Raw genomic sequence first — 27,702 nt, 5'->3', positions numbered from 1 at the left:
TTGCGCTCTGGTCGGAATAGAGAGCAAAGGGTAACATGTGTACTACCTTATTCCCCTCAGGCTCAGTTGATTCGTAAGGTTATCCGTCACAATTGGGATATCCTCTGTTTACATCCGGGTTTATGTGATCTGCCTCGATTTGCGTTCACTCATGGACGCAATCTAGCGGAGACTTTCTCCACTTATAGACGCAGTGCTACTGCTAAGGATGCCAGGGTTGGTCAATTTAAATGCAGTGGATGTATTTATTGTGATTATGTGCTGGCTTTTGATCGGGTAGTTGTCTCATCTACTGGGAGAGAATTTTGGTTAAAATCTTATGTGGGCTGCAACACGTCTCGACTTAAGAAGTCTATGGGATTAAATGCCCGTGTGGGCAGTGGTATATTGGCCACACAAAAAGAAAATCAAATTAAGTACCGTACTGCTCAGCATTTGAGCAATATTAGGTTGGTAAAACAGGAGACCCCCACTGGCAGGCAGCACAACATGGAGTAGAGGATTTACGATTTGTAGTGTTGCTGCAGGTACATCTCCCTAGGAGGGGTAATATATCGGAGATTCTACTACAGAAAGAACAGAAGTTTATTTTTCAATGGGGAACTACAGAATCAATGGGAATGAATAAAGAGGTAGAGTGGCACTTCTTGTGAGTTAACTGATTGGATTAACTAGGAACTGGGAGGAGAGATTAAGCAGCATAAGAGCATGTTAGGTTGTAAGGTCTTGTAGTTCGGTTTATTCCTTCCAGAGGGGAGATGTGGTCTTTGAGCCTAAGCTGCAGTTGCTGCATGATTAACAAATGTGATTATAGGTATATGTTATACTGATATAATTTTGAAAAAAAAGAATGGTATTTGATATATAAGTTAAGGTCAGCATGATAGTGGAATAATGTTTATCTTGTAGAGAGAAAAATACAGTGAAAACCTGAAGTGGCTTCAGCTCCTGAGGACGAAACGCAAGATTGTGTTGGGCTGGCTTGAACATTTTGTCAGTTGTTATTCAAGAGAGAACAAGATCTTATCATGAAAGCAGTTTAATCCATGTAGCACCAATTTGGCAAGGACATTTTAAATAAAACACTGGACAATGTAGAACTGATTATCCATGTTTTTGGGGCAACAAGGGCATTTGCCTGGGTTGTCTGTTGAAATAGGTGTTTGTTATATGTCAGAGGGTGGTACATTCAATATATTTATAATGTTTATGAAAAAAGTAAGGTTTAATAAATTATTAATAGTATGTGCATATATGTATTAGTTCTTCTCTTCTTCTTCTTCTATGTTATGTGGTTAAACAAAAAATAGGGGAAGACCTGGACAAGCTGGAAGACTGGGCAAACAAATGGCAAATGCGCTTCAACGTGGACAAATGCAAGGTCATGCATATAGGGAAAAAGAACCCGTTGTTCAGCTACAAATTAGGGGGGGTATTGTTGGGAGACAGCAGACTCGAGAGAGACTTGGGTGTGCTGGTGGATGCATCACTGAAGCCATCTGCACAGTGCGCAGCAGCCTCGAAAAAAGCCAACAGGATGCTGGGCATCATAAAGAAGGGCATAGCAACCAGAACACGGGAAGTCATCATGCCATTGTATCGAGCGATGGTGCGTCCACATCTGGAATACTGCGTTCAGTATTGGTCGCCGCACCTCAAGAAGGACATGGCGGTACTTGAGAGAGTACAAAGGAGAGCAACGAAAATGGTAAAAGGGCTGGAACACTGCTCATACGCCGAGAGGCTGGATAGGCTGGGGCTCTTCTCTCTGGAGAAAAGGAGACTCAGGGGAGATATGATAGAGACCTTCAAGATCATGAGGGGCATAGAGAGGGTGGATAGGGACAGATTCTTCAGACTGAAGGGGACAGCAAATACGAGGGGGCATTCTGAGAAACTGAAGGGAGACAGGTTCAAAACAAAAGCAAGGAAGTTTTTTTTCACCCAAAGGGTCGTGGACACTTGGAATGCGCTACCGGAGGAAGTGATCAGGCAGAGTACGGTACAGGGATACAAGCAGGGATTGGATGGATTCCTGAGGGATAGAGGGATCGTGGGATACTGAGGGAGGAGCTGGGATGTAACACGGGTGTAGGAAGTTAACCAGGAAATGAATAAACCAACCTGGTCGTGCATGTGCAAGACCGGAGGGCTAGGACTTCGATAGGAAGGCAGGACTTAAATGGGAAACCAAGGTGGCAGGGGAGCCCCTTCTGATGATTCAGACAGGTCTTGACCTGTTTTTGGGCCACCGCGGAAGCGGACTGCAGGGCAGGATGGATCTGTGGTCTGACCCGGCAGAGGCACTGCTTATGTTCTTATGTTCTTATTTGTATTTGAATTTGTCCGGCAGCAGTATTGATAATAAATATGCATGACACATTTGCATGCCTGTTTCCTCCATTATATGAAAATCTCTCTCATGCATATTCATTAGGGATATCCTGAAAACCCAACTGGCTGGGGGTCCCTTAGGATAGGGTTGAGAGCCACTGCCCTTGAGGAAAGGAGGGCAGGAGAGATATGATTCAGACGTTCAAATACTTCAAAGGTATTAACGTAGAACAAAATCTATTCCAGAGAAAGGAAAATGGTAAAGCCAGAGGACATAATTTGAGGTTGCGGTGTGGTAGATTCAAGAATAATGTTAGGAAATTCTTCTTTACCGAGAGAGTGGCTGATGCGTGTAATGCGCTTCCGAGGGAAGTGATGGAGAAGAAAACGGTGACGGAGATCAAACATGTGTGGGATGAACACAGAGGATCTCTAATCAGAAAATAATGGGTACACATTGAAGAACTAAGGCCAGTACTGGGCAGGCTTGCACGGCCTGTGTACCGTATATAGACATTCAGTTGAGCATGGGCTGGGGAAGGTTTCGATGGCTGGGATGGTTAAAATGGGCTGGAGTGAGCTTTGATGGAGACTCCAGTAGATGGAATCTGAGTACACTACTGGGAGAGATCTGGTTTTCTGGCCCAGAAATATCTAAGAAAAAGGATCATTTAAACTAAATTAATTTATGGAGCATGTATGGATGGGCAGACTAGATGAACTACTCGGGTCTTTATCTGCCATCATTTACTATGTTCTTTTAGGCATCTAAATTCTTTGTTTTAAGCTCTAAAGTTAGGGTATTTCCTGATTTCACAGATGAGACGAAGGGCTTTTCTAGCTCTTCGAGCCAGGGTTATAGCCCTAGGTGCTAATTTTGTTTTCAGATTTCCTTGTGTTTGTTTATAATTTTTGACAGTAAACAATATCAGTCTTTTTAGCCTAAGAAATTGGAAGAGTTTCTTAAAGCTAAAGAAGATGTGAATATTATTGTATAACCCTGGCTGGCTAGAAACATAGAAGATGACAGCAGAAAAGGGCTACAGCCCATCAAGTCTGCCCACTCTGCTTACCCACCCCCTGTCTATGCTTTAATGACCCAATTTTCTTATCTTGACCTTCGTAGGGATCCCACATGGGTATCCCATTTATTCTTAAAGTCTGGCACGCTATCTGCCTCGATCACCTGCACTGGAAGCTTGTTCCAATGATCAACCACTCTCTCTGTGAAGAAATACTTTCTGGTGTCGCCATGAAATTTTCCTCCCCTGAGTTTGAGCGGAGGGTCCCTTGAGAAAGAAAATATCATCTTCCACTTCGACACGTCCCGTGAGGTACTTAAATGTTTCGATCATGTCTCCCCTCTCCCTACGTTCCTCGAGAGTGTAGAGCTGCAATTTGTTCAGTCTCTCTTCATACGAGAGACCCTTGAGCCCCAAGATCATCCTGGTGGCCGTCCGCTGAACCGATTCAATTCTGCGCATATCTTTACTGTAATGTGGCCTCCAGAATTGCACACAGTACTCCAGATGAGGTCTCACCATGGCCCTGTACAACGGCATTATGACTTCAGGCTTTTGAAACTTCTATTGATACGACCCAATATCTGCCTTGCCTTAGATGAAGCCTTCTCCACTTGATTGGCAGTTTTCATGTCTGCACTGATGATTACTCCTAAATCTTGTTCTGCTGAAGTCCTAGTTAAAGTTTCTCTGTTCAAGAAGTACGTCCTGCATGGATTTCCGCTTCCGAGGTGCTTGACCTTACATTTCTTAGCATTTAAGCCTAGCTGCCAGGTTGAGGACCAACTTTCCAATGTAAGCAGGTCCTGCGCCATATAATTCTGTAAACTGCATTCACTTACTATATTACATAGTTTGGCGTCATCAGCGAATAGTGTTATTTTACCTTGAAGCCCTTGAGTCAGATCCCCTATGAATATGTTGAAAAGGAGTGGACCCAGGACCGAGCCCTGCGGCACTCCACTGGTCACCTCCGATGTTTTAGAGAGGGTACCATTAACCACCACCCTCTGAAGTCTGCCAGTCAGCCAATCATTGACCCATGCAGTTAGTGTCTCTCCTAACCCCATCGATTCCATCTTGCTTAGCAGCCTGCGGTGTGGGACACTGTCAAAAGCTTTACTGAAGTCCAGGTACACGACGCCCAAAGACTCTCCCAAGTCCAACTTTCTTGTTACCCAGTCAAAGAAGCTGATGAGATTGGATTGGCAGGACCTACGCCTTGGTGAATCCATGGTGATGGGATCCCGAAGATTCCCTTCATTCAAGATCGTGTCCAATTTGCTTTTAATTAGTGTTTCCATGAATTTGCACACTATTGATGTGAGACTCACCGGTCTATAATTCGCAGCCTCTGCCCTGCAACCCTTTTTATGCAGAGGAACGACATTAGCTAATTTCCAGTCCAGGGGAACTTTCCCCTTACTTAGGGAGAGATTGAATAGCTCAGCCAACGGTTTCGCCAGGACATCGCTCAATTCTCTGAGCACTCTTGGGTGCAAATTGTCTGGTCCCATGGCTTTGTTCACCTTGAGTCTTGCCAGTTCACTGTAAACTTCACCTGGTGTGAACTCAAAATTCTGAAACGGGTCTTCTGTGCTTTGTGTTGCTTTCAACTGCGGACCGAGTCCCTGTACCTCACAGGTGAAGACTGAGCAGAAGTATTCATTCAGTAGTTCGGCTTTATCGGAATCTGCTTCCACGTAACTTCCGTCCGGTCTTCTAAGGCGTACTATCCCACCTGTGTTCCTTTTTCTGTCACTAATATACCTGAAGAAGGATTTGTCCCCTTTTTTAGATGATGATAATAATAATAATAATAGCTTTATTTATATCCCTTCATACCTTTTCAGTTCAAGATGGTGTAAAACAAGAGGTGTTGTAAGGACAGCGAGGTAACATCAGCTAGAATTGGGAAGGGGTAGAAGAGTTAAGTGATGGGGCGATATAGGGTAGGAGGAAGGAACGAGTAAGACAAGGTAGGTGTTGAGCAGAATTGAGGGTCAGACAAATTTGTTGAATAAGTGGGTTTTTAGTGATTTTCTGAATGAATGGCATGTTAGTGCATTCAGGAATAGATCGCTTAAGGTGTTGTTCCAGATTCCTGTTTAGAGTGTCCGGTTGAGGAATCTTTTGAGTTTGCATCATTTGGGAGAAGGAAATGTGAACAGTAATATTCTGCGAGAGAAGCGGAGTTTGTTCTGTAGGGTGAGGTGTTTCAGAAGGTAGGTGGGAGCGGTGCCGAAAAGAGTCTTGAAGCAGAGGCAACCGAATTTGAAGATTATTCTGGCCTTGATAGGTAGCCAGTGAAATTTCTTGTAGTATGGGGTGATGTGGTCGGATTTTTTCAAGCCATAGATTAGTCGGACGACCATGTTCTCCGTTTCTTGATGGTTTTTTTTGTGAGATCCTAGGTAGATTATGTTACAGTAGTCCAATGAGCTTAGGACCAGAGACTGATGTGAAATCGAAGTATGGTTTTAGCATGCATAGTTTCCATAGTAAGTGGAAGCATTTTTTAATTAGGATGTTGGTATGGGCTTCAAGTGTCAGTTGTTGATCTAGGGTGACTCCTAAGATTTTGATGGTAGGGTTAATTGGGAAGATCCTTCCATTTAGGATGATAACCGATTCGATTGGCTTATTTGTTGGGGAGGCCATAAATATCTTGGTCTTTTCTGGGTTTAGCTTTAGTTTGGAGTTTGTTGACCATTGTTCCACTTGGTTGATGATAGATGAGATGAAGTGTCTGGTTTCGGTAGACATTGTAGAGATGGGGACGATGATTGTGATGTCATCTGCGTAGATGTATGATTGGAAGTTCAGTTTGGATAGTTCCTGGCCTAGGGAGGACATGTATAGGTTGAATAGGGTGGGGGATAGAGAGGAGCCTTGGGGGACGCCACAGGGGTTAGTCCAAGGCTGGGAGTAAGTTTGCTCGCTGATGACTTGGTAGGATTGTTATTTTAGGAAGCCTCTAAACCAGTTGAGTACATGAGATACCTATGGCGTCCAGACGGCTGAGTAGGATGTCGTGGTCCACCAGGTCGTAGGCACAGCTAAGGTCGAATTGGAGTATTAGTGCATGTTTCCCAGAGCTGAATAGTTGTGCGATGTGGTGAATAACAGTTCTGGATGAATTTTCCCATGGTTTAAATGGTGTTATGAACTGTTACGAGGGAGTATGAACTTTTTATAGGATATGCATTTCTCCAAATTTGATTCATGAACTGTGGTTCTGCACATTTATCTTCCTATGAACTTTCTATGAACCTTTTTAACTTGTGGGTTTTAGTATCAACTTTTTCAATATGTTTTCATGATTTTAAAAAATATTTTTATGCACTTTTGCTATAATCAAGTGACACCATGAAATTTCAAATAGATGTAATGGAGCACAACTTTAGCATGAATTTTTTGTGAGCACTTTACACTTTAACCATTTCTTAGATATTGTGATGATTCTTGGGAGTTTATTTATTTCATATATATTTTTTATTTTTCCCCCAGTGTGAATGTTTGATTTAGATGGGATTTGATGGAGCAATGGATGACTGAATTTAGACTGAAGCTTAATTCAGTAAAAACAAAATTTTTTGTACCTTCGCCACACCCGCTTGATACTAAATCATCACTGTGTATCAATTAACTTGGGGTTCCTTTTACAAAGGTGCGCTAGCATTTTTAGCGCACGCACCTCTTTCTTTTCTCTCCCCCACATGTGTAGCTTCTATCCTACCCTCCCTCCCATCCCTTGTGCAGCAGGACCCTTGCCCAGCTTCCCTTCCCTCCCTCCCATCCCTTTTGCAGCAGAACCCTTGAGCAAGCATCGCCCTCCCACCAGCAGCCGAATCCCCATCCTTCCCATCAGTAACGCGGCAGACTGAATTCTCGAGCGGACAAGGCCGAAGCAGCTTGTTTAGCGTGCTGCCAGCCCAATGCTGCTTAGGGAGGTAAGTAAGGCTCGCGGCGATGGTCTGATGGGAGGGAGGGAAAGAAGGATGGGGATTCGGCTCTGCGGTGGGTGCGGGAGCTCGGGGGGGGGGGAGGTGCTCAGGGGGGGGCGGTGCTCGCTCAAAGGTTCTGCTGCACAAGGGATGGGAGGGAGGGAAGGGAAACTGCCAGTGAATCCTAGGACTAGGCCTTATTTTAGGGGTAGGTCTTATATTAAGGATTTTCAGAGTAGGTCTTATTTTCGGAGAAACGTGGTATATACAAATGAAATCCTAAGATTCAAGACTCTGCATGCAGTACAATCCCAGAGAAAAAGAAACAAATGCATTTTTTTTCTGGACAGTGCAAAATAAAGACAGCAGATGTAAATTCTCAAAATTGACACAATTCAATCACTAAATTTAAAACTAAAATCATTCCCCCCACCTTGGATGTCTCCCTCCATGCTGTGCCGTACCTTCTGGCCTGCTCCCGCCTGGCCATTTTATGTCGCCCCGGTGTTATCTTCGGGCCGACACCCTCTTCCTCACTGACGCTGTGCACAAAGACGCAGGCAGCGGCTCCTCGCATGTCCCGTGCCTCATTGGAAAGCCTTCCTTATCCCAGGACAAGCAGGCATGATATTCTCACATGTGGGTGACGTCATCTACGGAGCCCCAGCGCGGACAGCTTTTCAAGCAAACTTGATTGAAGTTTCAAGTTTGCTACACTGCACCACGCATGTGCATGCCTTCTTGCCCACTAGAGGGCGCATCCCCACCTCGTGGCCCTCAGTTCAGTTTTTTCCACGGAGCCAGAAGCCCTGTGGAAATTGTGCTCTTCGAATTTAGCCTTCTGACACCGCGGCTGTGTGTTATTTCATGGTCACTGTGCTTAAATTGCTTTTCTTTCTTTCTTTTCTTTCAGTTTCCGTCAAAAAAAAACACAAAAAAAACATTTTTGGTTCGGCTCCGGGGGCTCCCGGTAGCCGCGGCCGCGGGACCTCGTTCGTTCCCGGCCGGGTTTTGTGTCCATGTCCCGTCCCTTGACGGGCTTTAAAAAGTGCACCCGGTGCGATCGGTTACTCTCAATTACCGATCCTCACCGGTGGTGCTTGGTCTGTTTGGGCCCTGAGCATCCTACCGAGTCCTGGGACAGGTGCTCAACTTTTCAGTCTAGAGCTCTCCGCCGACGTCGTGCCCGGATGGCGGAGCTCTTCTCTGCGGACCCTGCGGCGGGGAAGGCCTCGACGTCGGCCTCGGCCTCCGGTCCCCCGATCTCGCCTCAGCCCTCGACTTCATCCAAGCCTGCTGCCTCGACCAAGCCTGCTTCGGGTAAGTCCTCGCTTCCATCCTCGACTCCAGGGTCAGCGAAGAAGCCATCCTCGGGCTCCTCGACTGCGGGTGGGTCGTCCTCTGCCCCGCCCCGAGTTGCAAAGCCCAGTGCCCCGAGGGAATACTCGAGACCGAGGTCGCCCTCCAGGGAGCACTCCTCGGCCCCGGACCTGCCTGCCATGATGGGGGTTTCGGTCTTCCAGGACTTGCTCCGAGCGCTGATTGCCTCGGAGCTGTCCGGGGCCCTCGCGCACCTGCAGCAGGCTTCGGCCTCGACTGCCCCGGCCTCGACTGCCCCGGCGTCAGCGGCCTCGGTGCCTTCGGCTTTGGACCCTGGGGGTCGGCTGTCCTCGACCCCGACATTGCACTCGGCCTCGACCTCGGTTGACCAGCCTGAGAGGAGTGTCAGGCCTCGGGACAAGGTGCGTCGGGTTCGGAGGATCTCTTCCACGTCCTCTTCATCGAGGTCCTCCCGGGGCTCCTCGCCCTTGGGACGGCCTCGAACGAGGCGTCGACCGAGGAAACCTAAGCGTTCTTGCGCTTCCCCTCGGAGACGCGGTCGCTCCTCGCCGACCGGGGGTGAGACATTACGTGTCTCGGAGCTCCGCCTCGACAATCCGAGGCTCTTCCGCACCCCTGGGGGAAGGGGTTCGAGAGAATCCTCGCCGAGACGGAGGGGAAGGACCTCGGTCCCTCATACCCCGGGGACTTCCCCCAAGGGCTCCTCGGGGCATAGGCGGTCCCCGACCCCTTCGAGGTCCCTCGGCACGGCCTCCTGGGGATCGGGGTCTGGTAGGGAGCCTAGGTATTCCCGCGAGGCCTCCCCCTCTTTCTTGGCGGCTCGGACCTCGCGTACTCCTTCCCTGCCGGCTAGGCCCTCGTCCTTCTCAAAATTCGTCCAGGATATGGCGCGGGCCTTGGACCTGGACTTGCTTGCTGGGTCTCAGTATACGAAGGAGTTTTTGGAGGAACAAGATCTGCCCACTCCCCCGAGAGAAACTCCTCGTCTGCCTCTCAATAAGGTCCTCCACCAGACCTTCCTCAGAAATCTAGACTCCCCTCTTACAGTCACAGCGGTGCCTTCTAAGATGGAGTCCAAGTCCCGGACCATACCGTGGAAAGGCTTCGATAAGGCACAACTGTCCCACCAGTCGTTGCTGGTGGAGTCGGCGCTGAAAAAGTCGCAACCCGCTAAGGTTTCGGCGGCGGTCCCGCCCAGACGGGAGGGGCGGACCCTGGACAAGTTTGGTCGTCGCCTCTATTCTAACTCATTGATGGCTACCAGGGTCCTTAATTATGCCTTTACATTCTCCTCTTATCTTCGGAGCATGGTCAAGGACTTGCCCCGTTATCAAGGAGTCATGCCGGATTCCCACAAGGAGGGTTTTGCCACGTTCATGTCCAACTTATCCCAGCTGCGTCTGTACTTGTTTCACGCTGTCTACGACGCATTTGAACTGGCCTCCAGGGTATCCGCCTTTGCGGTGGCGATGCGCAGGCTCGCCTGGTTACGTACCCTGGACATGGACCCGAACTTGCAAGAACGTCTGGCCAATCTACCCTGTGTTGGCTCTGAGTTATTTGATTAGTCCCTGGAGGCGCCGACCAAACATCTGTCGGAACAGGAGCGCTCCCTTGCCTCCTTGGTCCGTCCTAAACCTCGGGCCCCGCCGCAGAAGCCATTCCGACCTCCCCCGAAGAGATACCCCCAGAAGTCCACGCCTGCCTTCTCGAGACCTCCGCCCCGGCGCCCCCCGCAACAAGGAAGGGGTGTCCAACCAAAACCTCAGGCGCAGGGGGCGTCTAAGCCAGCGCCGTCTTTTTGATGTGATGCGCGGAAGGGGGCGGGCCCCCTCCGCACTCTCGCCGAAACCCCTTCCGATCGGGGGTCGGCTCCGAGCCTTTTATGCGGCCTGGACGGGAATCACATCAGATGCTTGGGTGCTTCGGATTATCTCCGAGGGCTACTCGCTCAATTTCTCAGCCACGCCGCCGGAACATCCGCCGGGGGCTTCCCCATTCAGTCAGGTCCAACTTCCTCTTCTTCTCGCGGAAGCGAGGGCCTTGTTGAGCCTTCGTGCGGTGGAGCCTGTACCCCCCGACCAACGAGGGCGAGGGTTTTACTCCCGTTACTTTCTGGTCCCAAAGAAGACCGGGGACTTACGCCCCATTTTGGACCTCCGGAAGCTCAACAAGTTCCTGGTCCGGGAGAAGTTCCGTATGTTGTCGCTTCCGGTGTTGTATCCTCTTTTGGAGGAAGGAGATTGGATGTGCTCCCTAGATTTGAAGGGAGCGTATACTCATCTTCCGGTGCATCCTGCCTTCCGCAAATTCTTACGGTTTCAGGTGGGGGAGTTGCACCTTCAATATCGGGTCCTCCCCTTCGGACTGGCTTCGTCCCCGCGAGTCTTCACGAAGTGTATGGTGGTGGTCGCTGCAGCCCTGAGATCTCGGGGGCTACAGGTCTTTCCCTACCTGGACGATTGGCTGATCAAGGCGTCGACCAGGGAGGGGGTTATCTCAGCGACCCAACAGACTATCATCTTCCTTCAACGTCTGGGGTTCGAAGTGAACTTTCCCAAGTCTCAATTGTCCCCGACTCAATCCCTCCAGTTTATCGGAGCCGTGCTGGACACGGTGCGTCTTCGTTCGTTCCTTCCCCCTCCTCGGTTGGAGGCCCTGCTTCGATTGAGTCGCCAAGTTTCGCTGATGCCCATGGTGTCAGCTCAGCGCATGATGGTTCTTCTGGGACACATGGCATCGACGGTCCACGTCACTTCGTTCGCCCGCTTGCATCTGAGGCTTCCTCAGTGGACCTTAGCCTCGCAGTGGCGTCAGGATCGCGACCCAGTCTCTTGTCCGATAACGGTGACTCCTTCTTTCAGACGCTCGCTCCGTTGGTGGACCAACTCTTCCAATCTTTCCGGGGGTTTGCTCTTTCTCGTTCCTCCGCATCGCAAGGTCCTGACCACGGACTCCTCAGAGTACGCGTGGGGGGCTCATCTCGACGGCCTGCGGACTCAGGGTCTATGGTCGGCGGAGGACCGTCTTTGTCACATCAATGTGTTGGAGCTTCGGGCCATCTTTCTAGCGGCTCGAGCATTCTGCCAATTGTTACACGATCAGGTAGTCCTCGTGCAGACGGACAACCAGGTGGCAATGTATTATGTGAACAAGCAAGGAGGAACGGGCTCTTGGTCCCTGTGCCGGGAAGCCCTGCGCCTTTGGGAATGGGCGGTCTCCCAGAACATCTTCCTACGGGCGGTTTACATTCAGGGAGAGAGGAACTGTCTGGCAGACAAACTCAGTCGTCTTCTCCAACCGCACGAGTGGTCGTTGAACTCCCGGGTTCTGCGCGAGGTCTTCGACCGCTGGGGGACTCCTCAGGTGGATCTGTTTGCCTCCCCGGAGACTCGCAAACTGCCCCTCTATTGTTCTCGGATGTACTCCCTGGATCGTCTTGAGGCCGGCGCCTTTCTTCTCGACTGGGGAGGGAGGTTCCTTTAAGCGTTCCCTCCTTTTCCTCTAATCTTGAGAACGTTGGTGCATCTCAAATCGACCAGAGCCACTATGATTCTCATTGCGCCTCGTTGGCCCAGACAGCACTGGTTCTCCCTGCTCCTTCAACTCAGTGTCAGGGAACCTCTGCTTCTGCCTGTTTTTCCCTCTCTGCTGTCTCAGAGTCGGGGTTCGCTGTTACATCCCAATCTGCAGTCTTTGCATCTGACCGCTTGGTTCCTTTCCCCTTGACTTCGATTCCTGTTTCTCAGTCGGTAAGGGAGATTTTGGAAGCCTCGTGCAAAGTTTCGACTAGGCTTTGTTATTCCCAGAAGTGGACCAGATTTTCATCCTGGTGTTCCTCTAACCATCTGGACCCGAGTTCAGTTCCAGTGTCTTCGGTGTTGGAATATTTGCTGCATCTGTCTAAGTCTGGACTGAAGACGACTTCCATTCGGGTGCATCTCAGTGCCATTGTGGCATTCCATCGGCATCTCGAGGGTCGGTCTCTCTCTCTTCATCCTCTGGTGACTCGTTTCATGCGGGGTCTCGTGAATGTTCACCCTCCTCTGAAACCTCCTCCTGTAGTTTGGGATCTTAATGTGGTCTTAGCTCAACTCATGAAGCCTCCCTTTGAGCCTATCGACAAATCTCACCTTAAGTTTCTCACTTGGAAGGTGGTCTTTTTGCTTGCGCTCACATCCGCTCGTCGGATTAGTGAGCTGCAGGCTTTGGTTGCGGATCCACCTTTTACTGTGTTTCATCATGACAAGGTGGTTCTTCGCACCCATCCTAAATTTTTGCCTAAGGTTGTGTCTGATTTCCATCTCAATCAGTCCATTGTTCTTCCAGTGTTCTTCCCGAAGCCCCACTCTCATCCTGGTGAGGCGGCGCTTCACACGCTTGACTGTAAGAGGGCGTTGGCCTTTTATCTCCAACGTACCAAGTCTCATCGGAAGGTTCCTCAATTGTTTTTGTCCTTTGATCCTAATCGTTTGGGACGTCCTGTTTCCAAGCGCACCTTGTCCAACTGGTTAGCTGCTTGTATTTCCTTTTGCTACGCTCAGGCTGGTCTCACGCTCCATGGTCGAGTCACGGGGCATAAGGTCCGGGCTATGGCAGCTTCTGTTGCTTTCCTCCGGTCTACTCCTGTGGAGGACATATGTAAGCTGCCACTTGGTCTTCGGTTCATACGTTCACCTCCCACTATTGCCTGGACACTTTGTCCAGAAGCGACGGCCGGTTTGGCCAGTCGGTGTTACGTAACCTGTTTTCCTAAATTGCCATCCTCCCACCTGCCCTTTTTTGGTTAGCTTGGAGGTCACCCACATGTGAGAATATCATGCCTGCTTGTCCTGGGATAAAGCACAGTTACTTACCGTAACAGGTGTTATCCAGGGACAGCAGGCATATATTCTCACAACCCGCCCTCCTCCCCGAGGATGGCTTCTTTGCTGGTTATGGAACTGAGGACCACGAGGTGGGGATGCGCCCTCTAGTGGGCAAGAAGGCATGCACATGTGTGGTGCAGTGTAGCAAACTTGAAACTTCAATCAAGTTTGCTTGAAAAGCTGTCCGCGCTGGGGCTCTGTAGATGACGTCACCCACATGTGAGAATATATGCCTGCTGTCCCTGGATAACACCTGTTACGGTAAGTAACTGTGCTTTCTGACGTTGCAATGTCAGAGAGAAAGCTTCCAGTTCAGGCGCAGGATGCGCATAGGAGCCGCTGCCCGCAGCTTTGTGCACTGAAGTACTGAGAAAGAGGGAGCCGGCCCAAACATAACACCGCATCGATCGCACTGCGGACTGGCGGCTGAGGAACACTGTCTTGGGCCCGATGCACATACCAGCCTTGTGGACCGGCAGGAAATTTCTGCGGACCAGTGGTTGAAGAACACTGGTCTAAATAAAGTGAGAAAGAAGAAAACCAGATGAAAGGAAAAGGATTGCCTCCATGCTTTACATACCAAGATGTGGAAGTACATCAACGCAGAGAACCTAATTAAAACAACTGTCCTAAACAAATTAAAATAAGAATAATTAATGCAAGAAATTATATAAAACCCAATACTGAGATGTCCAATTATAATACACACTGGACAATAGAAACGTGGACAAAAAAAGCCGGTGAGAGCAATCTGAATGGAAAGCCTGTGCAGGTACAGCAAATCGGCTGGCCATAGTACCACTTAAAAACCGCTAAACAAACCATATTTGGAGAGAGAAAATATATATATTTACGGCAAAGTTTTGCCAGGTTATCAAAAAAACTACCAAGAGGAAGATAAAGCAAGGTAAAAAATGTGCCGAAATAGGACGAGGGGGACTACAAATGACAAGATAAGCATACACATCATAGTACTTTATATAAGTACAACAGAAAAAGTAGGGATCATGTTTACAGATTTTAGCGGTAGGTGAAGGCGTTTGTTTAATCTCATGCTGTTTTATTAAATATTATTTTTCTTTTATTATGGTATTTTTAAGTTACAGGCATAGGAGCTAACTTTTCCAAAATTACTTGGGGTGCTATACCGAGTGCAAATTACCTCTCCCTGAACACAATCAAGGAGTTTGTTCTGTACTAGCGATGCTCAAACATCCACAAAGTTGACTCCTAGGATTACACGCAAGCCCCGCTTTAGTCCACCTACGTTTCAGGCGCCTCATGGAAAGCTGGAAAGTGCGCGGCCCCCGCTCGCGCGTGCTTTTTCTTCCTTTAAGGTGGCCGTCTTTGTGGTTGTGGCGAAAAAGATACTTGAGAGTGAGACTTCTGTGTTAGGCGAGCGAGGCTCCGCGCGGTTTTCTAACTGGAAGAACGCCCTGGCGTCGTCACAAAGCCTGCGGAATCGGAAGCTGGCCACCTGGCTGGTGCGTGGTGCGAGAGAGCCATTGAGGATCTCGCGCTTCGGTTTTACGCCGAGTCAAACGTACTTGCTGGTGTTGGGGAGTAAGGAGGAAAACAAGTAGGAAGAGAACGCCTTTGTGTTTGGCTTGGAAAGTGATAGTGAATTCTAACCCAAAGAATTAAAGAAACGCTTTTCAGCAACTACTCTAGCTTCCAATCCATGCCCAAGCAACACGTTCAGGCACATCCATTTGCTCTGAAGGATAGCTATTGTGTAAGTAGTGTATTTCTTTTTATGTGCTTAACCTTTTGGAAATGAAATTTAGTATGCATTATTTTTTTTTGTTTGAAATGTTTTTTGTTTTTTTTTAAATTGAACCAAACAGACACAACAGAGAAAACAACAAAGGCAACTCTTGAGGAAAATATACATCCCAACCTTACTAACAAAACACCTACAGAGCTGCAAAGGGAGAAAACAAACATTCAGGGGGATCCCCCTTTCCAAGGAGCACCCCATAAAGCAAAACATCTCTATGCCTATAAGAAAGCACCCGCCATGGTAAATGCAGTACAAAGTCTGTCTGTCTGCTCATTTTTCATGATACAACACATCCCCCATACAGTAAACTCACGCGGAACCCCTTTCCCCACCCACCTCAGTGACTAGAGACTTTATGAAATACAGTACTCACAAAGGATTTACCTCAGCTATGACCAACTCCCAAAGTGACCGGTTCAGCCTTTGAGGTCCCCGGTCACTCTCTTCCAAACTGCACAACTCCCAATGGGCCACTTTAACAGACCTCTCTCACACCACTACCTCTGGAGAGTCTTCATCCATCCACAAGCGTTTCACCTCCCGTTTGGCCACTAAAATGGCAAGATACAGGAAACGCCAGTGCTCAGCCAACAACCCCTGAGCCAGCACCTCCGCACCATTAGCCAACACAAAAATCAAATAAGACCAGTGATCAGACACACCTAGTATCCAGGTCAGAAAATTCAAAACCCCATTCCAGTAGGCACTCAGTTCAGGGTATTCATTGATCATGTGGAGTAATGACCCTCTCATATGTTTGCACTTCACACATTCATCAGAGTCCCAGAGACCAGCCCTAACCCCCTGAGGCCTGATGAAATATGTGCGATTCAACAGTTTAAACTGTATTTCCTGCAGTTGAGCATATCTGGTCCCCCTAACTATATTATAAAAACAGGTTTTCATAACATCAGGGCTGAGTTCATCCCCCAGCTCCAAAGACCACTTAGATGCCAAAGTCAGCAGCTGGGAGTCTTCTCGCTCTTCGCGTGCCAACCCATACCAGAGGGAGAGAGAATTGAGAGTAGATGGGAAAGAGAGGAAAAGTTGGACTACCCCTGAGGTTCTGTCAGAATTTCTCCATGTAATAGAAGAAACATAGAAGATGACGGCAGAAAAGGGCTACAGCCCATCAAGTCTGCCCACTCTGCTTACCCACCCCCTGTCTATGCCCTAGTGACCCAATTTCCTTATCTTGACCCTCGTAGGGATCCCACATGGGTATCCCATTTATTCTTTTTTTTTTTTTTTTAATTTAAATTTTTATTATTTTCAATTTAAATTTCAAGTATTACACTTGTACAGAAAGCAAGAATAGAGTACGGTAGATATCAAATACAATTCTAATATAAATCCTAAGTTAACAAATATACTATTTATGCTCAAGTCCTCAAATTAAGATCCAAGAATTAAAGAAAATTGGCGAAATTATAAAGAGAAATAGTGATAATATTTAAGAAACTGAGAGCTATAGCAATGAGATGAGGTCATAATATCCAAATTGTAGGGCTCAAAGATTATTAACATTCAGACGAGACATTGCCACGAAATTTGTCAGTTGTGATGGTTCAAAAAACACATATTTAAAAGTACGGTAATACACAATACATTTACACGGGTGTCTCAAATAAAAAGTTGCCCCCAAAGATAAAACCCCAGATTTCAAAAGAAGAAATTCACGGCAGCGCCTTTGCGTCTCCCGTGCCAAGTTTGGGAACATTTGTATTTTATAACCAAGAAAGCTTTTTTGTCTATTTTTAAAGTAAAGTTTTAACAACCATGTTTTATCAATTGGCAAAGCTAAAGTAATAATCATAGTGGCTGGTGATGCTAAATCCTTCTCAGATGTTTCTAAAATCTGTGAAATGTTTAAGGGTTCTTGATCTGAAGATTTTACTTTTTGTTGTTGATTTTGTTCTTTATCAGGCAAATAATAAACCCGTGAAAATGGTGGTAATGATTCTTCAGGTATCTCCAAATTTTCCACTAAATATCTCTTAAGCATATATCTCTAGGTGTTACTAACTCAAGTCTTGGAAAGTTCCCATTTATTCTTAAAGTCTGGCACGCTGTCTGCTTCGATCACCTGCACTGGAAGCTTGTTCCAATGATCAACCACTCTCTCTGTGAAGAAATACTTTCTGGTGTCGCCATGAAATTTTCCGCCCCTGAGTTTGACGGGTGCGCTCTTGTGGCCGAGGGTCCCTTGAGAAAGAAAATATCATCTTCCACTTCGACACATCCCGTGAGGTACTTACGGTAAATGTTTCGATCATGTCTCCCCTCTCCCTACGTTCCTCGAGAGTGTAGAGCTGCAATTTGTTCAGTCTCTCTTCGTACGAGAGACCCTTGAGCCCCGAGATCATCCTGGTGGCCGTCCGCTGGACCGATTCAATTCTGCGCACATCTAATAGTGTCGCAGCTGGAGGTAAGCAAAAAAACGGCATATGAGGTAGCGACCATTGTTGGCATAAGGCATCATAAAAGGGAAATGAAAAAGGATCTTGCTCAGATGGGCAAACATGTCCTAGGTAAAAGCGAATGCCAAACCGTTCTCCCATACCCCCCCTCCCCCGGTGGAAACGCAGGATTGTCACAGATCATCTGTAAAGCCCAATTACCCTGTCCTCTACCAATGCAATATCACCACCAGGTTGCGCTCGCCGCAAGGGGGCTAGCTACACCGAGTGCAGCCCCATCCGAGGTCTCCTCCACTGAGAGAGAACCAAAAAGCCAGTGCCAAGGGATCACCCAAGAATGCAGCAAAACCGCAAGAGCAAATCGTTATTGAGAGGTAAAGAGTTCATGGACCCATCGCATCAGCGCAGCTACATTATATAATCTGAGGCAGGGCTAACCCCCCTCCCCATACTTTGCGTGACCTTCCAAAATCCCATGTGTGCTCTTTGATTGCACCAAATAAAAGAACCATTGAAAGATCGGTAAGACCGCTCATCCACACCTTTAAGCCAAAGTGGGATCATTTGCATAGGATAGAGGGTCTTGGGGAGCAGAACCATTTTAACAAGAGCCACCCTACCAGAAAGAGAAAGCTCACCCCAACTAATACAGCAGTCACGCAGCTGCGCCAGTTTGTCAGAGATATTGCGACGATAAACACAAGTTCAATCTGCACTAAGAAAAATCCCCAGACATTTAAGCTCCCCCTCCACCCATCTAAAGGGGTTCTTCCCCAGCTTATGGAGAACCACTACATGTGCATGGTTCTATTCAGGAAGGAGCTGTCCAGTAGCCATCATGTCCGCATACAGTGTCCCCCAGAGCCGGCCCGATCTGAGGTTTCAGAATTTTATAAAACTCCGGCTCAGGTGCCTTTGCAAGTTTTAACTTACTGATAGCAGTGTAGATCTCCTTACAAGAAATAGGGGTATTCAACTGGTGAAGGCGCTCCTCCAAAATCTGAGGAAGATCTAGGTTATGAAAAAACGAGTCCCGCGCAGCCATGTTGTATGGGCCCGGGCTATACAAGTCTTTATAGAAGCTCACAAATTGAGCGTGAATCGTCCGATCTTCCGTGTGCATAGTTGCAGGTCCCTCCCTGATGCGAGAAATTCAGGTGGCCTTCCAAAAGGACCACAAAAGGTTGGCCAAAAGCTTCCCCGCCTTATTACCCCATTTGTACAGCCAAAACTTGTAGACATCAATGTGGATCAATGCTCGTTCTGTCAAGATGTTATCTGTCCGTTTACGGGTACTTAAATAGGAGCTATGGGCCTCTTCCGTATTCCTCAAGATAGCACATAGATAGCCTTATAGATGCGCAGCTGCTTTGTAAGAGAAGCCAACTCAGCATCCCTCAGCTTCCGTTTCCTGATTGTGTAAGTGATAATGCAACCCCTGAGGTAGGCTTTCGCAGCCTCCCAAAACACTGTTTCAGAAACTTCCCCTCCTGCATTATGGTGGTGATACTGGGCCCATTCCTCAATTAAATACAGGGTGGGATTAAGTCTCCAAATTTTTTCAGTATTTGGCCCCTGCCACTTCAAGGTAGCATGATCACTAAAGGAAACATCCAGAATGTGTGTACACACCACCCTACCAATGGACTGAGATGGTAGTAAAATATAATCCAAACAAGAATGACTATGGTGCACCCCAGAAAGAAAGATGAAATCCACCTCACCAGGATGATATGAGCACCACACATCCAAGAGGTCCAATTCCCCATTAAGAAATTCATCCCTATCCGCTCATTGTCCCTTTTCACCATCCTAGGCCAGTGGTAGGCAAACTCATTAGTCAAGAGAGCCAAAGATCAGCAGTACAATGATTAAGATTTCTTTTTGAGAGCTAAATTTCTTTTCAAGAACCATGTTTTTAGGAGTCGGTTTAAACTAGCTACTAATATTAAATAAAACCAGATATCATAATAGTAATCTTATTTATTGACAGAAAATATTTTTATATCTTTTGTCTTTCTGCTTTAATCATCTTGTCTTCACTCACTTCTTTCTAGCATCTGTCCTTTCTCTGTCTTCCATGCAGCATCAGCCCCTTCTATGTTTGCCCTCTCTCTCTGCCCCTGCCATCCACTGTCCTCTCTCTCCCCATTCCATATGGCATCTTCCTTCTTTCTATGCTCCTTCCATAAACTGTCAATCTTGTGCCCCTTCTCTCCTTTGTACATGATTCATTTCAGCTTTGCTACCTCTCCATTTTTCTCTGTCATCACCCCCTCTCCTATGCTCTGGCATCTCTCTCTTCTCTTCTCCTTTCCTTCTCACCCCACGGTCTGGCATCTGTCGCCTTCCTTTCCCTGATTCCCTGGCATCTCTCTCCTTTCATCCCTCCCTCCCCATCCATGCTCTGACATTTCGTCCTTCCTTTTCCCTCCATGTCTTGGAATATCTCCCTCCCTCTCTTCCCTCCATGTCTTGGCATATCTCCCTCCCCCTCTTCCCCCATGCCCTGGCATCTCTTCCTCCCTCCCTTTCTTCCCTCCATGCCCTGGCATCTCTTCCTCCCTCCCTCCCTTTCTTCCCTCCATGCCCTGGCATCTCTTCCTCCCTCCCTTCCCGACAAGCCCTGGCATCTCCTTTCATTCCTTCCTTTCCCCCCATTTGGGTGCAGCAATTCTCTCTCCCTCTGCTCCCTTTCCTCCTGTAACCTCATCCCCAGTCGGCAGTGCAGTCCCTATGCGGGTGCTCCAAGACCTGGTGTCATGAACTTCTTCAGGCAGCAGCAGCATTCACAATTTGCTGCTGTTGTCAGTTTCAGGCCTTCTTCTCTGTTGGGTCTTGCCTTCATGGAAACAGGAAGTAGGCAGGACTCAACAGAGAGGCAGGCACGAAGCCGGCAACAGCAGCTAATTGTAAACGCTATTGCTGCCCAAAGAAGTTAAAGATGCCAGGCCTTGGAGCACTCAGGGCAGACCGCTTCTCTCTCTGTAGCCGGGGTCCCTCTGAAAAGGAACATTTAGCTCTCCTTCCCATGTGAACCCCGCCGACTCACCGCGAGATGACCGAAAAAACTCCCTCCAGCACTTGTCGGCAGCCGCAGCACTCTAAACAGGCTGCTTTGCAGTTTGCGGCCTTCTGCAAGTGATTCCCTCTGCCGTGTCACTGATGATGTCATCAGTGATGCGGCAGAGGGAATCACCAGCAGAAAGCCGCAAACTACGAAGCAGCCTATTTAGAATGCTGCGACTGCCGATGAGAGCTGGAGGGAGGTTTGTCGGTCTTCTCATGGTGGGAGGACGACGAGGAAGGCCCCGCCCGGGATGATGATGTTGAGGGGGGGGCCCGGGATGATGATGCTGGGGGGGCCCGGGACGATGATGCTGGGGGAGCGGGGCGATGACTGCTGCAAATCCAGCGAGGGTGAGGGAGATGCCCAAACGGCCCTAAAGCACCGCACTGGCGGGCCCCCAGACCATTTTGAACCCTATCCTTTAATCTGGCCCTGATGGCAGCCATGCTCACAAACTGCCAGCAGCTGCCCAGTCAGAAACGGGAAGTTGCGGCAGAGCGAAAACTTCGGGGCAGCCGCCGGCAGCTTGTGAGAACAGCTGCTGTGTCAGGGCCCTTCTGTAAAGGAAAATTTTGGCTACTGGCAAAGCCGCACTCAAGTAGCTAAAGAGACGCATGCAGCTCGTGAGCCACGGTTTGCTGACCACTGCCATAGGCGGTTTGTAGTCAATGGAGGGGTCATTGGTAACATTGAAATCTCCCTCCACTTTTAGTTCATAATTGGGCAAAGCTACCAGATGAGCTAGTATCCTTGAAAAAAAGGAGTGAGAATAGATATTGGGAGCATATAAATTGCATAAGACCACAGGGCAATACTGTAAGGTGCCAGCCCAGAGCACGTAGCGACCCTGAGGGTTCTGTATGACCTTATGAGGGTTCCGACACCACATCTTTATGAATGAGAATGTCAACTCCTCATTGTTTAGAATTATAAGAGGAGTAGGCTATATCCCCAACCCAATCCCTGCGATGGGTTTCCTGTAAAAAGGCCACAGATACTTCAAAAGACAGGACCTTTTTCCTCTTGACAGGGTAATTGAGACCAGCCACATATAAAGTAAGGCAGGTCAAGTCAGCCATAGCCATTAGTGATACAAAAAGCTAATATCACAGGTCAAAAAAACATGTGACTTCCCCAGCCAGACCTCCAAGGAGCTTCAACATTATCCCAGTCACAAACCTTCCCCTCCCCCAGCTTCCCACACTCAGTCTCCAGCCCACTCATAACCCAGCTCAGCATAATTCCACACCACCAGTACCAAAAAAAACCCCCACACATATACACCCATCCCCCTCACCCCTCCCATCCCACAACAACCTCATAAAAACAGTAAGGAAAGTCCGCTCCCAACACCTTACTCGCCCTGACAAAGCACCCGCTCAAAGCAAGCAATCATTATAACAATGTCCAAGAGAAACCATACATACATGGAAATGAAATGGCCAAAAAGGTGGGCTAAAAATATCAAAGGCTTAGGCCATGGGGAAGCACAGCCCTACCTGAGGCACCATGCAGAATCCCAAAAATGAAGTGAAGAATAAAGAAAAACAATGTCCCTTCTTCCCCTACAGTAAGTACATGGGGGGAGCCGCAGGGGTCTCTCAGCAAGCACGGCAAGCAAACAAACCATGAAAGACCTCTCGTTCTGGTCAGAAGAGAGTTATTCAGTCGTTCCAGGGTTGCTGCAAAGCCCAGCCATCCTGTAGAAAATAGCGCACTTGAGAACACGCCGACTCTAAGGTCCCATCACCAAACAAGCCAAATGCAGGTACAGATGATACAGTGAGAGCACGAGACCAGTCCCACAATTAAGGTGCTGGCGGGGCCAGGCTTCAAATATAAGCCTGAAGATCCTCCAATGTGTCACACAGCTTAGGCCCCGCATCACCAATGATGCACACCCATGCAGAAAACTGGACCAGAAAGCGCAGGCCCCTGTTTCTGAGCTCAGCAATAAGGTACCAAAGCTCGCCTCCGTGCAGCCACCTCAGCAGAGTAGTCATTAAAAAGAACCTTGGTGCCACGGTAGTCCAGCATGCCCTTCTTCTGATATAGAGACTTCAATTGGGCCTTATCTGCAAAATTGAGGATCCTGGCTATAACAGGACGGAGCTGGCCTTCTCCCTCTCTGCGGGGGCCCAGTTGGTGAACGCGCTCAACTAATACACATGTACCTGCAGGCTTAAGACCAACAGCCTCCGGGAGACATTGCTCCACGATCGTCCACAGCTCCTCGATCATTTCCGCCAGGCCCACTATTTGGATATTGTTCTGGTGGCCCCGGTTCTCCTGGTCTTCAAGCCAGGTATGCAGGGTAATGTATCGAGTTTCCAAGGCACGCATCTGCGCCTCCATATTTGATGTCCAATCCTCATGCTAAGCAATCCTGGTTTCAGCCGAGTGAAGTCTCTGACCATGACTACAGGTTGTCTCGGATGTCTTCTACAGTAGCTTGTAATTTGGAGAGACGATCATCGATCACTGCAGAGATATTCTTGGTGAGTTCTTTCACAGCAGCATCCTGGAGAAGCACATTTGGTGGTGATGGGGGGGGTGGGGGGCCCTCCTTGTACCTACAAATCCAAAATGTGGCCCCACAAAGGGTTTGAGTTTGAGACCACTGGTCTAGGCAGTATCATTAAACTTTTGGTTATACTTGCAGTACGACTAAGTCTAGGTCAGTCCATGTTCTGCCCAAATTCCGCCCTCACCACTCCTCGTAACATGCCCCTTTCAGCTCTGGGCGTACAGCAGCACTGAAAAGGTCTAAACTGTTTTTAGATATGTCTAAAACCCGTTTCGATTATCAGCACTTGGACGACCTGTCTTTTTGATTGTTCAAGTGCCGATTTAGACGGGATTTTAAATGTATTCCCGTCTCGATTATGAGCCCCTTAGGCTTAGTGATGGGGCAGGGAGATCAAATCTCGCGGGTGAGTATAAGCCCTCAAGTAAGTAAACCACTGACTACCTCTACACAGATGGGAAAAGGGGGCAATGTCTGGAAAGCAGTATATACTAATGCTTGAAGTATGGAAAACAAGATTCTGGATCTAGAAGCTGTGATGGAAGAAGAGGAGTTGGATAAAGTGACGATCAGGAAGATGTGATTCTCGGCGAACTATGACTGGGATGTAGTTATACCGGAGTATAATCTGTTCAGGAAAGATAGGCTAGGAAGAAAAGGAGGAGGAGTAGCGTTATATGTTAAAGATCATATTCAAGCCTTTGCAATTGCAGGATCTGCAGGGCAAGGAAGAGGCACTGTGGATCAATTTGGAAAGAGGGAATGGTAAATATATTTATATTGGTGTGATATACAGGCCTCATTCACAGATGGAAGAAGTAGATAGAGATTTAATAGTAGATATTCAGAATATATCTAAAAAAGGGGAAGTCTTACTAATAGGTGATTTTAACATACTGGATGTTGATTTGGGTATCCCTATTGCGGGGTCTTCTAGAAGTAGGGAGATCCTGAATTATGTACAAGGAGAACTGTTCCAGCAGTTGTTAATGGAACCCATGCGGGATGGGGTCATACTGGACTTAGTACTTACATATGGAGAAAGTGTTTCTGATGTTACAGTGGGTGATCATCTGGCATCCAGTGATCACTGCATAGTACGGTTTAATATTAAGATGGGTATAGAGAGGGCTCATTCAAAAGCAAAGGTTCTAGACTTTAAAAAAACTAACTTTGTTCAGATGGGGATTTACGTCAAGGAATTGTCTGGGTGGGGACGTCTGGAAGGAGTGGAAATGCGGTGGGCAAAACAGAAAGGAGCGATTATAAGGGTGACAAACCTTGTGAGGCAAGTAAGTAAAAGTAAGAGAAAAAGAAGGCTGCTTTGGTTCTCAAAAGTAGTAGCTGAGAAGGTAAGTAATAAGAGGTTAGCTTTCATAAACTACAAAAGATCGCATAAAGAGGAAGACAGGCAAAAATATCTGGAAAAATGAAGAGAGGCTGGCCATGTAGTCAGGAAAGCAAAGATGCAAATGGATGAAAAAATAGCTGACACGGTAAAATGGGGAGACAAGACATTTTTTTAGATATATTAGTAATAGGAAGAAGTGAAAAAGTGGCATAGTGAGACTCAAGGGTGAAGGAAAGAAATATGTAGAAGCTGATAAAAAGTCTGAATTGCTTAACAAATATTTCTGTTCTGTGTTCACGGCTGAAGCACCGGGAGCGGAACCACATCCTGGGCCTGATCCTTTTCAACATCAGACTTAGCGGAAGGGCTGCGAGGTAAAATGACATTATTCGCCGATGACGCCAAACTGGGCAATGTAGTGGGCAAAAGCACAACGGACATAGATTCAATGCCCGACAACATGATGCACGACCTACTACTACTGGAGCGCTGGTCTAGGACATGGCAACTCAGCTTCAATGCCAAAAAATGCAAAGTCATGTACCTGGGCAACCAAAATCCATGCAAGACTTACACCCTTAATGGTGAGATCCTAACAAGAACTGAAGCGGAACAAGACTTAGGGGTGATCGTCAGTGGGAACATGAAGACTGCCAATCAAGTGGAGCAAGCTTCATCCAAGGCAAGGCAAATCATAGGTTGCATACGCAGGAGTTTTGTCAGCTGTAAGCCTGAAGTCATTATGCCATTATGTAGATCCATGGTGAGGCCCCACCTGGAGTACTGTGTACAATTCTGAAAGCCGCATTACCGCAAAGATGTGCGGAGACTTGAGTCGGTCCAGAGAATGGCCACCAGGATGGTCTCGGGACTCAAGGATCTCACGTACGAGGAACGGCTGGATAAATTAAAGCTATACTCACTCGAGGAATGCAGAGAGAGGGGTGACATGATCGAGACATTCAAGTATCTCAAGGGCCGCATCGAGGTGGAAGAAGATATCTTCTTTTTCAAGGGTCCAGCGGCAACAAGGGGGCATCCGTGGAAAATCAGGGGCAGGAAACTGCACGGGGACACCAGGAAATTCTTTTTTACTGAAAGGGTGGTTGATCGCTGGAATAGTCTTCCACTTCAGGTTATTGAGGCCAGCAGCGTGCCTGATTTTAAGGCCAAATGGGACAGACACGTGGGATCTATTCACAGAGAAAGGTAGGGGAGGGTCTTTGGGGTGGGCAGACTAGATGGGCCGTGGCCCTTATCTGCCGTCTATTTCTATGTTTCTATTTATAATATTGTGTGCAATTCTGGAAGCCGCACATTCAAAAAGATATAAAAAGGATGGAGGCTCAGTGATCGTCTTAAGGCTCTGTACCCTGTCCCCCCTCTGGTGGTCTAATGGTAGGCAGGGACAGGGCTCAGGGCAGGCAGGCTTAGTGGCAGGCATAGTGACAGGCAGGCAGGCCCCTTACCCAAGTAATCTCCCCCAGTACCTTAAATCATCCCCCCATACCCTCCAGTACCTTTTTTAATCATCCCCCCGGTACCTTTAATCATACCCTTTTTAAATCCCTCCCTAGACGGCTGTCTCGTCTATTTCCCAGCCAGCGGCGCACAGGTCAGGAGTGCGGAGGTCAAGCATGAGCTTTCTGCACTCCTGCCTGGCCCCGCACTGCTTTCTGAATGACTGCAGTTCTCATGAGTCACGCAAGAACTGACTGCAGCCATTCCGAAATTGGTGTGGGCCCAAGTAGGAACGCAGAAACCTTGCTCCTGATCTCTGCGCTTCTGACCTGTGCGCAGCTGGTTGGGAAACAGCTGAACCACCACGCTGGACCACCAGGTATGACGATGACGGCAGCAGGTGGGTTTAAAACATGCAGCAGTGGTGGCGGGTTTAAAAGATGCGGCGACGGGTTTAAAAAATTTGTATCTTTGCTTCATAAGATGCACTTATATTTCCACCCCCATTTTAGAGAGCTGCACAGGAACAGGGTTGGCGGGAATCTTGTGGAATCTATAGGAACTCCAGGGGATCGCCTCCAGGATTGTAGGGATCCCATGGGGATGGAAGTAGTTCCTGGAGGGTTACCACAGCAGTGTATGAGCCTATTATTGACCTACCTTCCCACTCAGGGTCCTCTAAGACGCCCTAATACCACCTCCTCCTATCTTAAATAATTTAACCCCATCCCTTTTTGTCAAGCTGGACTAGAGGTTTCTAGCACAGGCCAGCAAGGTAAGTGATCTGACGCTCATAGGAATTATATGGGTGTCGGAGCATTTACAGCTCTGGCTCGGGCTAAAAACTTCTAGTGCAGCTTGATAAAAGGGGCCCTTAGTGAAGCCTAAACGCTGTCAGTCACTGACCTGGAAGTCTTCCTCCTGACGGGTTCTGCCTGAACGTATCAAAGGAAAGGCTTCTGGGTCAGCCATCAAAAGTGTCTAGAAACCACTGCCTGCAGTTTTTTGAAGAGAGAGACCTAATAATGAAAGGTCACTTGGACACACAAAGTCAAAGGCGTGAAGAAAGTACAAGAGGTTTATTACAGCATGCCGGACTCTAGTACAGTGAACAGCCTGCTTACTAGAATGTTAGAATCAGGAAATGCGCGGACTTTTATGCCCTTTTCACTAAACATATGCAAACTAATACATGCAAAAACTACAACTTCTCATTTGTTACTTCTATAACTTTTCTACAATTATTATTGGTCCTAAGCCAGCACTTATGATAGGTTCAGGGCTACAACTTATAGTCCTATAGGAAACTAGCTCATTTCTCTGCTTATCTAAATCTTACAGTTCTAAATGTTACCTGTACAGGAGGGTAGGGTAACATAGAAACATAGAAAATGGTGGCAGAAAAGGGCCATAGCCCATCGAGTCTGCCCCTGCCAATTATCCGCCCCCCCCTGAATTTACTCCCTTAAAGATCCCACGTGAGCATCCCATTTTCTCTTACAATCCGTCACGTTGCTGGCCTCAATTACCTGCAGTGGGAGTCTGTTCCACTAATCCATAGAAACATAGAAATAGACG

The 27,702-nt window shown here is 47.8% G+C and overlaps 2 protein-coding genes across 6 annotated transcripts in view; one reads left to right on the top strand and one right to left on the bottom strand.

The window, feature by feature from the left end:
* CCDC7 (coiled-coil domain containing 7) overlaps positions 1 to 27,702 on the bottom strand; it is a 730,660-nt gene that overhangs the window by 684,347 nt on the left and 18,611 nt on the right. For 3 of the 5 annotated variants that reach the window (XR_004538163.1, XM_033931494.1, XM_033931493.1), the window contains exon 1: positions 14,780 to 15,166. The exons of 1 other annotated variant lie outside the window; for it this stretch is intronic. The gene's annotated coding sequence lies outside the window, so the exon portion shown is untranslated. Of the gene's footprint in view, positions 1 to 14,779; positions 15,170 to 27,702 lie in introns of those variants that run through there. One more of the 5 variants, XM_033931495.1, reaches the window with a different exon arrangement.
* Positions 14,942 to 27,702, top strand: part of EPC1 (enhancer of polycomb homolog 1) — a 387,306-nt gene continuing 374,545 nt past the window's right edge. Inside the window, exon 1 of the mRNA XM_033931500.1 lies at positions 14,942 to 15,247. Within this exon, the coding sequence (XP_033787391.1) occupies positions 15,194 to 15,247 (54 nt within the window). The 5' untranslated portion in view covers positions 14,942 to 15,193. The remainder of the gene's footprint in view (positions 15,248 to 27,702) is intronic.

This window comes from Geotrypetes seraphini, chromosome 2 (genome assembly GCF_902459505.1).
Source record: "Geotrypetes seraphini chromosome 2, aGeoSer1.1, whole genome shotgun sequence".
Taxonomy (NCBI): domain Eukaryota; kingdom Metazoa; phylum Chordata; class Amphibia; order Gymnophiona; family Dermophiidae; genus Geotrypetes; species Geotrypetes seraphini.
The sequence above is the reverse complement of the archived record's forward strand: the minus strand, read 5'-3'. Positions and strand labels throughout refer to the sequence as shown.